The 17,099-nt window shown below is 38.4% G+C and overlaps 1 protein-coding gene across 1 annotated transcript in view; it reads right to left on the bottom strand.

The window, feature by feature from the left end:
• Positions 1-17,099, bottom strand: part of MICU2 (mitochondrial calcium uptake 2) — a 166,404-nt gene that overhangs the window by 62,536 nt on the left and 86,769 nt on the right. The window contains exon 3 of the mRNA XM_062583607.1: positions 10,442-10,589. Within this exon, the coding sequence (XP_062439591.1) occupies positions 10,442-10,589 (148 nt within the window). The remainder of the gene's footprint in view (positions 1-10,441; positions 10,590-17,099) is intronic.

Raw genomic sequence — 17,099 nt, 5'->3', positions numbered from 1 at the left:
ATGAGGAGATCACAAGACACTGGCATTTTCCATATACCAAATTCAGTCAGAAAAAACAAGAACTGTCAATTAGGATCCATCTGGACCTACTAAAGCTTCTGAACTACCCTTCAGCTAATAAAAAGCAAGGTGGGATGTGTTGGAAGGGATGGTATCTTTCACTGGGCACAGCTTCAGGCAAACAAGCATTTTTCAGGTCTGAGAGGAGAGATATTTAACTGGAGACCCAGCTAGTGGCACATTCAGGTGCTCCCCAGCATTATGGACAGCAGCACGAGGACCAGAGCCCTCTGTCAGATTGGATAAAGGTGGAAGATGGATTCGATTGCTGTGAAATCATTCTTGGATGAATTTTCTCTTGCAGTAACTAAGCCTGTAAGCCCAACACAGGGCACTGTCATGTACCTGTGCTGCTCTAGCAAGAGATTTTTTTTTTTTTTAATGTATGGAAAAAAAATTGAGCTCATATTTGTTTTTGTTTCACAGTAGATGAGATAGGCTACTGACTGCAATCTGTGCAACAACCACTGCAGGTGCCTAAAGAGCAGGGAGCAAAAGCGAAAGGCAGTTTATCCAAGGAAATCAGTGCCAATATTGTGAAACTGGGGGGCAGCAGAACTTCTTAAGGGTCGCTCTGGAGATGCTAGCCATTTACTTGGCAAGCAAGGACAGCTCAGTATCAGCTACCCAAACTGACTGCATACCTTGGCTGCCATTGCCTATAAAGAAATTGATAGTTCATGGGTTTACCTTAGGTATTTTTAAAAAATTGTAATGTAACATTTCTTAGTAGGACGTGTGTGTTTGGAGGGGAAGTAGTCATATTAAAATTAACCCCAAAATTGATTAATAACTTTGGCCATTATAAAAACTAATTTTTGGCCTAAGGAGAAGCACAGAAACATTCAGCCCTGAAAGAGTTGCAAACACCTGAAAATGGGTGGTTAGAGTGGAAGCTAGATTTTGGCAGGAACGTAACAGGCACTTCTAGCACCCGGTGTCATTCACCTAGGGGTCTCCCAGATCACCACCATTTCTAAATATTGCAATACAACAAAAGGTATTTTAAAAACAGATTGTACTTAACTTCTCAGGTACAAACCAATACATTTGTTAAGGATGTATGTTGCAAGAAATTAAAATACATTTAAGAGTGATAAAAATTCACTGAGTCTGATTTTCACACTACATGTGTTAAGACTTAATTGTCAGTTAAGCAGGATGTTTCAGAACTGATTAAGCTCCACTGCATTTTTTTAAAAAAATAATACCGTAGTAATCTGTCAAGAAATATTCAGAACCTATAGCAGAAAAAATCCCAGAGATATTTTCTGTGGTATGTGAACATTATGTTACAAGTATCATTTAAACAGCGTGTGGCATTTTACAAAAATTAAAAAAAAATCATTACAAATAAGAAAAATATTCAGAGACCAAGAATGATTGCAAGAGCTCTTGAAGTTTGCTCATACATACAAAAAAAGAAAAGTGACTTCTCCATTAAGTATTTTAAATATCACAGCAGCAGGTCCCAAAACTGGAATAGTCAACTAAAGCAGAAACTGTTGCAAGACTTTTGAAATTCTACGGCAGCCCATGTTTATACAACAAGCAGACTCCTGTTATTAATAACCAGATCTTTCCATTACTTCTATTACAAGTATTCCGTATGTGCACAATATATTTTCATTTGTTTCGAGGAATCTGTTTTCCATTCAGATACCATTAAATAACCAATAACTTTCACACTTTAAATGACTAAGTCCTTCAAGATGTGCATTGAGACTGCTTGCTTCTTGCTTAATACTGCGCTGGTCTGACCAGTTTTATTATTGATACTATTTTTGTGCTGTTTTTTTTTTAAAAAAATGCTTTCATTGAGAAGTTCCAATATATCTTCATTAACAATTGTTTTTCAGAAAACTGAATAGCCAATAATGTATTGTCACATCATAATGTCTTGCCAAACTTTTTAGCTCATCAGTAAGCATTGCACTTGAGAGATAACAACAGCGATTCTCTGTTATTCTTGAACAAAAGTCAGCAACACCGCAAAAGGAAAAACAATAATTAATCAAAACAAAACCAAAAGCTTCTTATAACCTTATTGCTGTTTCATGCAAAAATAGCTACAAAAATACGTACAAAAATACAAATCTGACTAACAATCTCAGCAAGAGTTTTACAAATTAAAAATATATTTTCCTACTCAACCTTACAAACAATGTATCACAGGTAATCTTTACTGCTGTCTTCTAACATGGTTCAAGACACAGACCTGGAGCATGGAAATACAGGCATGTTCCCACTTGCAGCGTCATGCTAAAACCTGCAACTTCATAAGTGTTTTCACTTCACACTTCTCTTTCCTAAGAACACCCCTTTGAGCCCTTCCTCCTGCTCCCCGGCAGTGTGGTGCCAGAAGCTAGCTCACATGCTAGCACCTCTTCTCTCCATCAGAGCATCTCTTGTTTCTATTTCTGGGACTTCGGGTCTAACAAGTTTTTCTGAAAAACAAGGATAAACAAGTCAATGCAACTGCCAGCTGCTAATACAGCAAAAGAGGAGCTTGGCCAGTGGAGCGGATTTCATTGCTTGGGGGGAAAAAAGAAAGGAAAAAAAGCCCTTCCAGTTCTCCTAAATTATTTTAACTCAGATGCCATTGCTTCAATTTTACAACAATGTCCAGACATAAATACACATTACCAAGATCGTATGAATTTCTGCATTTCTAAATTCTATTTTTGCCATTTCTAAATAAAGACCAATTTCACTTCAAATTAATTTATAGTTAAGGTGGACAATTCACTAATCACCAGTCTTGCATCAAACATACACTATGTAACTCAGGTATCAGTGTTAATGTACTATTGGTGAGGTGGAAAGAAAAAAGGAAAAAGCTTATCTAATTACCAACAACTGGTTGAGGTCTAGTATTTTATCCAAAACATAAATTTTAATGTTGTGTTTGGACACTTTAAGAGAAAATAAAATGCTAAGTGTATCTAATACATTGTTTTAATGAGTTCCATAGGGTTGTGGTGAGACTTCCCAGTGCTGTTTGGGCGAGGAAGTACAGCTGAACAGGTACATCACAGCATGGGCTGGCGACCAGTGTGCAAAATGACTGCAATCTGGGTGTCTTTGCTTATGTATGCAGACACCTCAACAGTAACAGTACTTTCCCCTTCCCTCAAAGGCCCACTTAAAGAAATGAGTGAAGAATGACAGCTTGCTAGCTTTGGCTAGAAATGACTGATTTTGTTTCATCTCGTCTCTTCAATGAGAATTGAAGAGGATGCATATGACCCCCATAAACCGCTATGCTGCTTCTTCCCCGTTGCTTTGCCTTAGCGTTGCAGCTCAGCACCAGGCAAGGGGTCACGTCTGTCTCACACATCCCAGTCTGCACAGTTTCTATCATGTTTAGAAAATTTAAGCAATAATAAAATAACAGTAGCAAAAATTACTGAGTACGGAGAGAGAGAGAAAAAATGACCTCTTCTTAAAACATGAGGAACTCAAGAGGATTGAATTCAGCTCCAAGCTGTATGGCTCCCTGTATGATATTTCAATTCAAGCTTCCCATATGTAACTTTGTAATTCAAGCAAGCTTAAGTCTTCATCTTCAACTCTGAACTCTAGGTTTTAGACTCAAATCTCATGAATGATTTACATCAGTTTAGTTATCACTGATGAAATTCAGGTCAAAATTAAGATGCACACAAGTACAGGCATTTGAACTCCCACTATAATCTGAAATTAAATATATGGAAACAAAGAATGAATCAGCTTATTCTAAAGTACTCATCTACTGCCTAATGAGGTAAATTGCTCTTCAGACCCCCCCCAGACCAGATTTCTACTAAGTACAATGGAGAATTCAACTTTCTAGCAATCACAGCCTGCACTACATTCTTTGCATGGATTCATCCTCATGAACAGGCACTGATACTCAGGCAACTCACAGGAACACATCATATCAAACTTGCAACTGAATTTTCACAGCAAACTCAGCCAAGTCAATCAACTTCAGCAAACCGAAACACGCTAATATTCACTGAAATATACTGTGCTGTGCCTCTACTGTGGACATACCACCTCTGGCATACTGGTGCTGTAGAACATAAGAAAATCTATTTTATCTTTGGAAGAGGACTGTAGATGAATGAGTGGTTCAACAGGTGAAGATGCTATGATACTTTAAATCTGCATTAGATATCAATTATTATCAGACAAACTAATTTAGACGTCTCTGTGATCTAGTACAGAAAAAATGCAGCAGGGGAAGGAACTTCTGGAATGGAACAATCTTCTCCAAAAAGATGAACATAAATATAATCTAGATTTAATGAACTGCAGCACCTTCACTTTCTGAAATATTCTTGTATCTGTAGTCCTTTTCACAATTTCAAACAGATTTTCTTATGTTCTACAGCAGCAGCATACCAGGGATGGCCCTAACACAATATAGGTTGTGTCATCTAGAATATAAACTTAAGGATACGTAACTTTAAATGTAAGTTTTATAGGAAACTGGAAAGGCCTTTTAAAAACACTCCTGCAATTCAATGAAAATTAAGCGCAAGTCAGCTGACCCTTATCCTTTTTATACCTGTTACCTTAACAATATGTTAGAATTTCTGATGCAATGTGGCAAGTTCATACTATTCTTACTAGATACTGCTAGACATTCAGAAGTTTTTACATCATAATAAGGAGAGGAACAAAAAATACTTTTTCATTCAGTTATCATTGCTTCAGATACTATGGTTTACATTAGTGTTCTAAAGATTTACCCAGAGCAAACTGCTGGTTCTCCAATGTTTTGCCACCCATCCCTGCAGTCACATTGTTTTAACGTATGATTACGTGGCATGTAGCCATGCATCTAAAACTCTCAAAGGCTCATCTAATGCGTATTAAGTTGACTGGTACAAAACACTGATCACAGCTGTTCTGTACTGGCATGAATATTATGTCACCATATCAGGTCTCATTTACTGTTTTCCTACTATTTATAAAGAGCTGGCCACTTCCTTCCAGAAAATGACAGTAACAGAATTAAGCAAATATGTACAAAGATAATTCAGTGAAACATGCTGCACATAAAAGCAAGCATTTTTTTTTTGATTTTGCTGTTCTTCCTTTACATAGTTCTTTGCTGTGTCAATGTGCAAAACAAAATAAGTCTGTTAGGAAACTGCACATTTGTTATCAGCTCATGCTCCCTAAATTGCAGGACTGTAAATATTTTTCTTCATTATCACCCTGATAGTAAATAACTTTGCAGGTGTGATTTAATCAATAGGAACGCCAAGATTTCACAATTTTTTGGCTCATATTAAAGAAAATTAGTAAGAAGGAAATCCATGCACCAGGAAACAAATGAAGAGAACTAGTGAACTAAGGTCTATGAAGCAGGGTTCAAGATCATTTGGTTTGTATTTTATGACATTTGATATATTTGCAATACAGTTCATCTGTTTTCTTATCTGAGAAAGTGTTGTATAATAAATCATCATTTATTGCATATTTTGCAACTTTGTCAAAGGGCACACCTAAGATTTTGTTTCAGCAATAAATTCTACTCAACTGTGTTCAGGAATTCATTTGACAATCGAGACATAGTTAAAATACTTCAGTATTTTCGAATTTCAGCACTTTTGATCTAGCACCAACAACACAGCTATTCATCCAGTTTATGCAGCACCACATTTACTTTCTTCTAAATTTAATAACACCTAAAAACCAACAAGAGATTTTGAAGTAATTCTCTAAATGAGAATCACCAGTGAGCAAACAATCCACCAAAGCTGCTGGACAGGGACCTCTTCTTCCACCTCTTAATTTCTTCTCCTTCTCTCTTTCTTGCTTGCTTTTTCCCTTTGGGAGTGTTTTATCTCTCTACATGAATTAAGCAACATAAGGCCGGAATCAAGCTCAGCCATACTTATTGATGCATGTGGCTAAACTGTTTGTTATTCTCACCTTTAGCACGTATTTTGTTCTTTAACTATCACTGAGACAAATGTGATTCAGGAACTTCAGTATTGGGTACCTTGAGGATCACTGAAATCAGAAGCTTACTGCTTACCCAGAAATGCATAAAGATGTCACAGTTTGGGCAAAGCGACCCACTGCTCTGTACAGGCAGCTTGCTCCTACCTCTGCACTTCCCCATGTCTAGTGCCCCAGATGCATTTACACCTCTACCCAGCAAATTGGAGAACTGATTTACCTAGAAACTATGCCAGGTTTTGAGTATCTCCAAGGATGGATATTCCACAACCTCTCTGGGCAACCTGCGCCACTGCTCTGTCACTCTCACAGTAAAGAAGTTTTTCCTTATATTTTATTCAGGTGGAACTTCCCGTGTTTTAGTTTGTGCCTGCTGCCTCTTGTCTTGGTGCTGGAAACCACAAGAGTCTGGCCCCAGCCTCTTGACACCCTCCCTTAAGACATTTGTAGACCTTGATAAGATGTCTACATCTACAGGTCACATAATATTAAAAGATTCTGTTTTACTTAGACTGCATTGTATTGCACAGTTTTACAGGGCTTCAACAAATTGAGTACTCAAGTTCTGGCCTGAATTGAGACAGTGAAGCCACGTATGTGCTCTCCTAAATAAGGGCCTCTCTATTTCTGTTTTACCTCCAGGAAGTAAGAGGAAAGTTGAGGAACAAAATTAATTTAATTAAAACCTCAAATAAGCTTCCCTGACTTAAAGGGTAACTAACTGATTGTACTGTTACCTGCGTCCTTTCTCAGCCCTATCAACTGTTCTATCTGGTTGTCATCATTACTATCACATCAAACTTAACTTTGATCAATTTGAGAAAAGAAAGCATTGAACTGGAAGCTGAATATTAAAGTTGTGAACTAAACAAAACAATTCCTTAGGTAAATGTCAATGTTGCATTAATAGGCAGGCAAAGGGTGGCATTTTCATCTACATTCAATTTCAAGATCAATTTTCAGCACCCTGGCCTGAAGCTAATATTCTCTCCAGGACCCAGCAAAAGATGCTGCTTAAGTTTTCAGGGAGAACCCAATTCCTGATGAAATAAAGGATCAGCTACGGAGATAAATTGAGAAGATTATCGGTGTGCACTAGCTGAAAGTTTTACTTTCATTTTCACTAAAAAAAGATGGCAGCACCACAGTCCCTTCATGTTTTTTTCCCCATCTTCAATATCCTAAATGAAACTGCATAAGATTAATCGATACTGCAGCTTCAGCCTGGAATTTGCCAGCATCCAATGTAATGTGCAGAGAGGAAGTCAAAGCACGATTACATCAATTTTGAAATTCCACCAAGCGCACAGTTCTTCCAAACTGGGCTTCAAGTTTAAAGACACTCAATCAGAGCTGATAGAACAAAATAAAACTACTGCATAGATGTAGAAATGAAAATTTGTACCAAAATTGGTTAGAATTTTTTTTTAGCATACAGCAGACCTCACTCCTACAACACCAGAGAAAAAAATGGCCCATTTGCATAACAAAATCCATGATGCGAGTTGTTAATCCTCTCTGCTGACAGAAAAAGGAACACTTTGTTTGCATGTAAATTCTCGCGTTAAGATGGTAGATTTATTTTCCTTGTGATCATTTAAGGAGGAAGTATTTGTCTCCTCGCGTTGCAGATAGAGGGCAAGCATCTCCCCATGCTCCAACATCCCCTTCGCTCCTGCGGCTGTAGCTGCTGCGCGGGGATTCTGCAACGGTAAGTCCAGCCTCCTGCGACCACTGATTTATGCAAGCCAAAGACCTACAGTCCTCCTCCCCCTTCCTGTGTGTAATTTTGTGTGCCTGCTTGTGTGAGACACACACACACATTCTCTATCCATTTCTTTAGAGATCTGGGAGGAAAAAAAAAAGAATTAGAGTACCAAAGGAGAAAGGAGACTATTAATTTGCAAAAGGACGTGACAAATGAGGACAAAGGAACAAAAATGTTAGAGGGGAAAACGAGATAGGGAGGAAAACAAGAAAATATTCTCTTCCAAAAAGAAGAGACAAGACTATAGCTTTGTAAGATTAAAAAGAGAATTAACCACAGAGTAGTATGAAAGGAGGGTAAAACAGGCAAGATTACAGAAAGAATAGATTTAGGAAGATGAACTCTGAAGCTCATTTTCTCCCCCAAAATGTAGCAGAGGGAGACAGCAAACGATCTCCCACGAACAGTCATTGCTTTAATATACCTGCTATACAATCTTTATAATCATCACACAAAAAAAGTAAAAACCATCTCAGCAGTTTATTTTCACAATCTGCAATCTTTAAAGGAAGCTTCATCAATGCTAACTACAAACCCAGAATTTACTGTAAGCTATTAAGCTAGTGTTTCCAAAAATAAATTGATGCTCATTAATTACCACATTTCAGCAGGAATTTTAGCACCAGTGCTTCAGAACCAGCACTAGCTGCTTATTGATAATGCTGAAGATACTGGTTACTATGAGGAGGAGCCCAACTGCGGTGATCCCTTCCCACCTGCAGTCAGCAGCCTCAGACGGGACCTTGGTAAGCGACAGAAGAGCCGAACTTTTAAGAAGGATCCAGTGTTTTGGAATTTGCCTGCTGCATTGGTGCAACACAGCCAGAATTTAACAACCTTCCAAACGCACTGCAAAGACTGCATTTGAAAGAACATGGGGTTTTTTGCGGGTGGGAAGAGGCTGATTATACGTTTTATGATACAAGCAGAGAGTTTCCTATTAGCAAAGTAACTGAAATTAATCTGGCTGCATTACAAATACATCTTATCCACTTCACTAAAAAGGTGCACGTATACTATAGCTGGAGTAAGCAATTAACATGTATGAACTGCTAAGACTGAAAAACACTTCCTTTTCTAACCTTGCTTTCCCAGATAACTCTACGAACCCACCTTCAACCCACACCTTCAAAACAGAAATTTTCATTGTTCACTGTCTTTCAATGTTTCTACTTGAAAAAACACTGAAAATCCCTTCAGGCTTTTTAACTCAATGGTGCAAGTTTTGAAGGAGGAAAAAACTCTTCCCGTTAACTGTATCTTAAAAAATATATATTTTGAGAGTCTCATTAACTTTCAAGATCATAAATCCTTCTAAGGATTTATGTTCAGTTTTATACAACATGAGAAGTTGTGTGTCAGCAGCGAAGCCACACACCCACATCAACTATAGATGTTTGGTAGACACAGGAAAACTTTATTGTTATTATTATTATTATTATTACAGATTCTTGTGCCCTGCTCTCTGACCATTCGCAGCTCCATAACGTCTGCTCGGCCTCCATGTTTCTCACAATCTCGAATCAGAGTACCTTCAGGCCTCTTAATTTCTCCAGGTCTCTCAAACCTTCCCACACTACTGTGAGTATCCTTCCATATTTCTTGCAGTCCTTCTAACCACCCTGAGGTCACCCTGACATCCCCTGCTAGCTGGGCAGGGAACAGCACAGGCTATGTATGTCTTTTGCTACATAATGTGTCCGACTGGTTAGTACGGGCATATCGGCCAGCAAATAAGAACTAAAGCTGGGATTTCCCCATCTTCCCCTCAGTGGACATACTAACACGATATTTCTCTTCTGTGCTGCAATTTTCTGTGAAACTGAGAGCAACCATTCTAAAGCAAAAACTTCTTGGGATAGCTGTGAAAGCCACATATTTGGAGAAAACAAGTGCATTACATACAAGAGAAAAAAAAGGTCTAATGTGGTAAATACAGAAGATGACAGGAAGACAAATGGAAGAAACTTAAGACGTGGGGCAGAGTTAGCCTGAGTGGAATGAAGTCAGAAAACCATGAGAAAAGGAAGACAACCACCTGTACGTCTTTTATCATTGTATTCGTCCTTGGACAAGCTTCTCCTTGGACAGCACATTTTAAAAGTACTTTTTTGTTTTAATGTGCAAACAATTTTGATTCCTTCTTCATAAACCAGAAGAGAAGAGATTTGATATCAGAGTGAGCTCATTGCTTTCTCACATTCATTCAAGTCACTCCCATGACAACCTCTTCAAAAAAAAAAAAAAAAAAAAAAAAAAAAAAAAAAAAGAAAAAGAAAAAAGAACAGGTCATAGTGTACCTATCAGTAAAGTGCACAGACATACAACTGAGACAGGAATGGTATGAACATTAATATATTCAATTAATATATTACAGCCTTTTTTGCTTTCAGTGCCATGTAAGTAATCGAGAAATTACATACTAATCAGACGTGCAAATTATGCAGAGCTAATAGTATCAAGTCTCCACATTTCTAGATCATTGATGGTGTACAAGCTAGTGCCTGTGAGAATCTATAAGCACACTATTTATAAATAGACTTCTGTTGATTTATGTCAGATAAAGGATCTTATCCCAATGATTCGTTAATTGTATTTAAGAGGACTTCAAGTTTCTGTTTCTTCAAAAATTACGATGAGAAAACAACTTACGCTCAACTTGATCAAACATTACTGAAAATAAGAAATCTCTTGGTGTCATGTAATATTCTCCTTCATATTCCAACGATGCAAAATGCATGAAGCGATGCTTCCGAAGAGACAGTCGTTCTGCCATTTCCTCATTAGCAACATCTTCTTTCTGAAACAGAAAAAAATCCATGCAGAAGATGGTTGGATTTGTAGACCAAGTTTGTAATTAGAAAGAATCCGATACCTGGTCTTGATTAACCTCAGTATTTTGGAGATGATCATAATGAGAGTCTACCAGAAATTAAAACTTGAACAGCATAGTCCCAACGAATGAAATGCTTATGTGACACCTGAAGTATTTTCTGGCTTCACTGAGAGTACAGTTTAACAATGTAGCTCTATGAGTCAAATTAATGGCTTGCTGTCACCAAAGGCTGCCCCTGCTTCCCACTCCCCTGCTCTTAGCCATATGGTCTTGCACCTCCTGCCTGCTCAGCTTCACTCAGCCAAGTTCACCTTTTTAACTCAACAGAAAACTAAACTGATCAAACAGCAAAAAGTATTTTGCTGGGTTAATGACTGGCTCAGCAAAGGTTTAAGTGTGTACTACATCTATGCAAACAAATCACTCCTGGAGTTAATTATCAAGTTACGGAACAACTTCTAAGATGGGAGACTAATAATGTTTCAGCTTAGGTATGGGTCTATCTTTTAAAGAAATAAAAAAAAATGGAAAAAGCAACATAAACACCAACAAAGAAACAGTATCATCAATCCTATCATCAATATGACAAAGAAACAAAAAGCTTTCAGAAGAACCTCCAAACCCTACCAAATATTGAGACACTCATGATCAAAATCATACAAGTTGACAATACTGCTGAAGAATAGTAACAGTACTCAATGGCAGAAAGCCTTGACACAGAGTGAAACTAAGATTTTTACCATTTAGGGTTTCAAAGATAACAGCAGAGAACAGGAAAATGATAACCTATAAAACTCAGAACATACTATGTATATTTGAACATAAATCACTGAACAATTTTACCACCAGTAGCATCACTCAGAAAATTTAAAACTAATCATATTTTAGCAGTGTTAAAAGATGTGAGAAAGTCATAGAAAAGCAAGAAAATCTAAAATGAGACTGAGTACTGAGACTCCAGCTTGGATACAGCTGCTACAAGCAGTTACAGCAACACTGATCTCCAGCTAGATCAGGGTCTGTGGCATTGCTCATCATTTCGCTCGGATCACAGGGGAGAGCCTACCAAAGCCCAGCGTTAAGTCTTCCAGCAAACTCTCACTGTCTGCTTGCGAAGTTTGCATTTCCAGACCATTGACTGCCTGGCATTCAAACATTTCAGTACAGTGTGTAGTACATTTTGCAAAAGGTGAGATGCTCCTGAGCAGACAGTGTCTCATTAAAGACCAGTGTGCACAGCGGCCTGGGACCAGGCTCCATAGCCAGGTCCTGGTTACACTCAAGCCAGTCGTGGTTGCAGCGAGTCTCACCCGTGGATGTTAAGAAGTCACGTCTGCTCCGTAAGTTGGCGGACCCAATTGCAGGTTGCAAGCAAGCAGGCAGGAGCAGAGCAGCAGAATGGAGAGACCAGCAGGGCCACCTTAATAGGTTTTGCTGAAGTCCACATTTGACCGATTGCAACTGCAAGCCTGGAAATGGGGATACAATTGCATGGGAGGCTGCTACAAAAACTAGGAATGTGCACGGTTACTCACAAATAGTGGAGCTGGTGATGGGTGTGCTTGTATGCACACCTCCATGGAGTGTGTGAGTGAAGAGGAAATAGGAGTTTTGAATCATTTTAAAACTGTGATGAGATTTCAAACATTCCTAGTTTTAACTGATTATTCCTCGAGGATGGGGACTGCTAATTCTTTTTAAAACTTGGTGGGGAGGGGGGAGAAAAGAAACTCTGTAATTGCTTTGTTAACAAGCTTCAACAAAGGTTGTTGCACATATCAAATGAATAGCTCATTGTAGCAAGGTATTAACATGCAGTATTCTTATCAGAAGCACCTCCTTCTCATAATAACATGAACAATTCTTTGCCTAAAGCAAATTCAAAAATGGAAAATTGCTTTGCAGTTACGCTTTAGCTGAAATTATGGAATGCACATACACAAAATAAAAAAGTTTATGCAAGAAATAAAGAGTTAAATCTACTACATGCTAACTGGATTTTCGATTTCTAAAATCTTCAATTTCTTGTCTGAATTCTGTCTAAAGCAGGACTTTATTACTGATATTAAAGCATGGAATTTCAGCAATTCTCAATTTTAATTGAAATAAGACAGGTACAAGTTCACATATTACTCCAAACAATGCCTTCTATCTGGAAAGAGCATGTACTGCCATCAAAATAATAATAATGCATGACTAGTTACATTGACTCCCCTTTTCTTTCGTGAAGATAGCATCCCTTATTTGCAAAACAGCCATAGGCACAAGTGTAATTTCTTAGGAAAGTCAGCTTCAAATACTAGCACAAATTAGAGAAGCAAACCTGACACAAGGACACCTGCATCATCTGTGCCAGTTCCTGCTGCTTATTCAAAGTTTCTGCAAAATGCTGGAAGTTCCATCACTGTATGAAGATCTTGGCATCTGTTAAAAGTGGTCTAACCTCTCTGGATACTATTAAGAGCTCAGCTAGAGCTGTACTGAAGCTCACATTTGCTTTCCTTCCACTTTTTAGTTTGGTTACTGTGACAATCTCTTCAGCATATTAAAATAATTATAAATTCAGACTGATACCAATATCTAATCAAATAACCATACAAAGCCCAGCAAAGGCAATGGTATCAATTCAGTTTGAGAAGTTAGAAAAAAATGACAACTGCAAAATGTTTGCAGTTATAAATACTATATATACAGATATATAAAATATCCCATGATTTTCCTCTTTAAGTAGGAACATAAGGCAGACTTCAGTGAAGGTTTAGGAGAAAAACATGTAACAACAAAGAAAAAAGTACAAAATATTTTTAAAATTCTGAATTTTACTCCCCTCCCCAAACAGTTATGACAATAAAGGGTGAAATTTCCCAAAACAGCTCTGCATTCTGCACAAAAACTCAGAAAAAAAATGAAAGTTTATTTCAAGATCTTTGCTACTACAGATCATCTGGTAGGCTAAGGGAACAGGGCTTTTTTTTAGCCTGGAGCAGATACAGCTTCAGGAGAACCTAATAATGAGGAGGTTTTTAAGGAGGAGTCAGGCTCTACACATCCGTGCACTGCAGGAAGGCAAGAGACAAAGGACACAAATTACAACAAAAGTGGCTCTGCCTCTGGATAAAAGGAAACAGTTTTCACGAGGAAAGTCAGGCAGTGGAGCAGGTTGCCCAGAGAAGCTGTGCAGTCTCCATCCTTGGAAGTTTTCAAGACCTGACTGGATCAGGTCCAGAGCAATACGATCTGGTCTCAGAGGTGACCTTGCTATGAGCAGGAGATGGACTAGAGACTGCCTGAGGTCCCTTCAAGCCTCAATTATTCTATGATTAGGTTAGGAAAACAGTATTTGATGAAATGTTTTAACTGTATCCCAAAAAAGTGACATATATTTTTAAAAAATCATTTCAGCAGCACCTATCTATAAGACAAAAGAGTAGTCATTAGCAGTAAAATTTATCTTACTGATCAGACATCTACAACGTCGTCATCTCCATTAAACCTGGTTATCCAGGCTCCCTTTTTAATAAGGGGAGAGAAATGGCAGTTCTAGAGTGTAATTACAGTGACTTGTTCTAGCTTTCCAGAGATAAAATTCAGATGAGGCAGAGAGGGATGGAGAGCACCACAAAACAAGGTGACCTTCCCTCACTCCAAGCACATTTGCACAATTTTATTGCATAACAAAATGAAAATCTGGCCAAACAGAGGGAACTTAGGAACCGTAACCTCTTTAGGCTAGCAAGCCCTCCAGAATAACCCCCAAATCCTTTTAAGGACTTCAGCCTGCTACTTTTGGCATCAGAAAAAAAAAATCACAATCAAGTTGTAATGACATCAAAAGAAAGGTGACTTCTCTGATGTATGCCATATATAATTTGAGAAAATACAATTGTTTCTGCAGGTTCAATTAAATGGAATGCAACTGGATGTTTGCCTCTTAAAAATCTTGCTACTTAGTACTGATTAAATGTTAGCAGATTCAATGTTAGCTAATCAGAAGTTGACATAAGCATATAAATTCACTGAGGTAGGTGCTGTTGTGGACCAAAGAGCAGACTGTTGCGACAAATTTATAGTCAAACTCCCCTTGGTTTTATAAAAGGAAATATTACTTGAGATTGAATCACTAGTTCCTGACAATCTGCTCAAAGGTCTTCTCCCCACCCCCCAGATAATGAAAGACAAGTTGATTTAAGTAAAACAACAAAAAAGAAGCTTACAAAACGAATGCCCCCCTCCCACCACAGATAATATCTCTTGCCATTCTGCTGTAATCATTTCTGTCAAGATTAAAAGCAAATGCCATTATTCCATTCACTTTTAAGTTATTTTAAAATCAAGATCCTGTTTTCTCTATGTAATCAGGTATTTTCTACAACAGAACTTCATTCTTTAAAAAATGGGGATATTTAAATAGCACCATATTAAAGCCAATAACATCAATAAACACGACCACGTGCAAATGACAATGCATACCCCTATATGTGTTTATGACTTCCACTACTATTTAGTTCTTACTGAAGTACCAGAACAGTATGCCTTTAATTTCTTCTCAACTGCAAACACTTATTCAGTGCTTCTGCAGGTATGGAAGGGTTTCTCTTGGTGGAGCTCTGCCTAATAAAATGAATTCCTCAAGTTCTTCCAAAAGCATTCATCCGATCAAGAGACACACCAAATACTAGATAATTGTCAACTAAATTATTTGCATTTCAGTTGTGTGGTTTGCAGACTCCTGACAAGACAGATGAAGAATTAACTCAAGTCTCTGTTTGGTGTGGGACTTCAAATAAGAAGTCCTGTCAGATAACAGGTTGTGGCAATGGGGCTTTCTTCTCTATGTTTCTGCAGCCAGAAGAGTTGAGAAGTGCAGTATAGAGATGCTGCAGTGATTCATCAGAGAATCAGCTCAAGGCCAGTGGGCTTGTTTGTACCAGCTTTGACAGATTTGACTTGACTCCAGGGTATCCACCGTTTCTGCTCCGAGAGGACTTATTTCTATCAGGCAGAGCAGCACGTAAAACCAGAGTTAGCTCAAGCATGGCACCGTGCCTGAGCTAGTAAGCCCCCTCATCAAAGGGCAAAAAAGCATAATGCAAAGATACTGAGTGGCCCTTCATTAGCCAGCCAAAGTCCAAAATGATGAGTGTAAGAGCACAGCTGGCTTCAGAACCTGGCTGGATCTCAGCAGCCTTCTACAAAGCTAGCTAGATACAGCTGCTTCACCACCACAACACCAAAAAGGACTTCGCAATTTTGCTGTGATGTCAGACCCAAGCAGTTTCCACGTGGTCTTACAAAGCTGCACCCGACATAACCAACACGCAAATTGGGGAGCGTGCTGCAGACATCAGGGCTTTGTTGGAGATCTGGCAGGGCAGGCAATTACCCAGAGCTAGTAAGTGGGATCAGAAATGAGTCAGGTCTTGAGACAATGCTGGCACATGTCTGCAGCAACTTTCCTAGGTCCCACAAAATTCAAGTTTTTTCCACTACATGGTACTTCCCAGCCCCTAGGGCCATGAACCACAGTAGGCTGACTCAGGGTAACAAAGTCACAAACAATTTTAGCGACATAAATTATATTAAACTTAAGTTACAATGGGAACTACTAGCTGTTTGTTTAGTCTCTCTTAAACATCTTATTCCTCTTTATTTTGTCCAACACATTGCCACTATTTAATTAAACTCTGAGTGACAGCTTGCATATATTCTGTCATCACACTTCTCTAGTTAGCCAAACTGCCAATCACTAGCCTCGTACCGCCTCATTTCTTCTCCATTTCACCACACGAAACCAACTCTCAACCCTGATGAATAGTATGAGCAATACAGCTTACCATGGCTATTCCTCATGTCAAAATACTAATTTCAGAACATGTTCTGGAGCCTAATTGTCAAGCTCTTTGCTTTAATGATATTATTTCTTTCCAGTAAACAATCCTTTATTATTGAACTGCTATTACCAGTGATCAAGTCATTCCTCAGGTTACGGTTTATGACACTCCCTGCCTCCTGACTGTAAAGCAGATCTGCTGTGCTGGAAAAGAGAGGACACAGGCATCCTAAAGCAGGAGCAGGCCAGGTCTTATAGCTACATATTAAATATAGCTAAGTGAAAGGTAGCAATAAGCTACTTGTAAAAGCTGTAACCCCTTCAGTCACCCTTTTCTCTCTTCGCCAACATGTATCTCTTCATGTCCTCAGCAAGCAAGAATGCCTGGCTCACAGAAGGCAGTTAGCAAAGGATGAAAGTATGTGGGAAGTATTAGAAAGTTATGAATATTTTTAAAGGTCAGAAGCATAACTCACATTTAATCTGAGAAAGGATAGATGACTGAACAGCTATCGCAATTCATATTCCAAATTCCTGACCAAACATTGAATTAAAATAATGTTTTGAAGGAAAGAGTGATCAAACTACCTCTTCTGAAGCACCAGCGTAGAACATGCATAGGGGAGCAAGTGCTCTCTCAACAG

This window comes from Rhea pennata, chromosome 1 (genome assembly GCF_028389875.1).
Source record: "Rhea pennata isolate bPtePen1 chromosome 1, bPtePen1.pri, whole genome shotgun sequence".
Taxonomy (NCBI): domain Eukaryota; kingdom Metazoa; phylum Chordata; class Aves; order Rheiformes; family Rheidae; genus Rhea; species Rhea pennata.
This window is presented reverse-complemented; position numbering and strand designations above follow the sequence as displayed.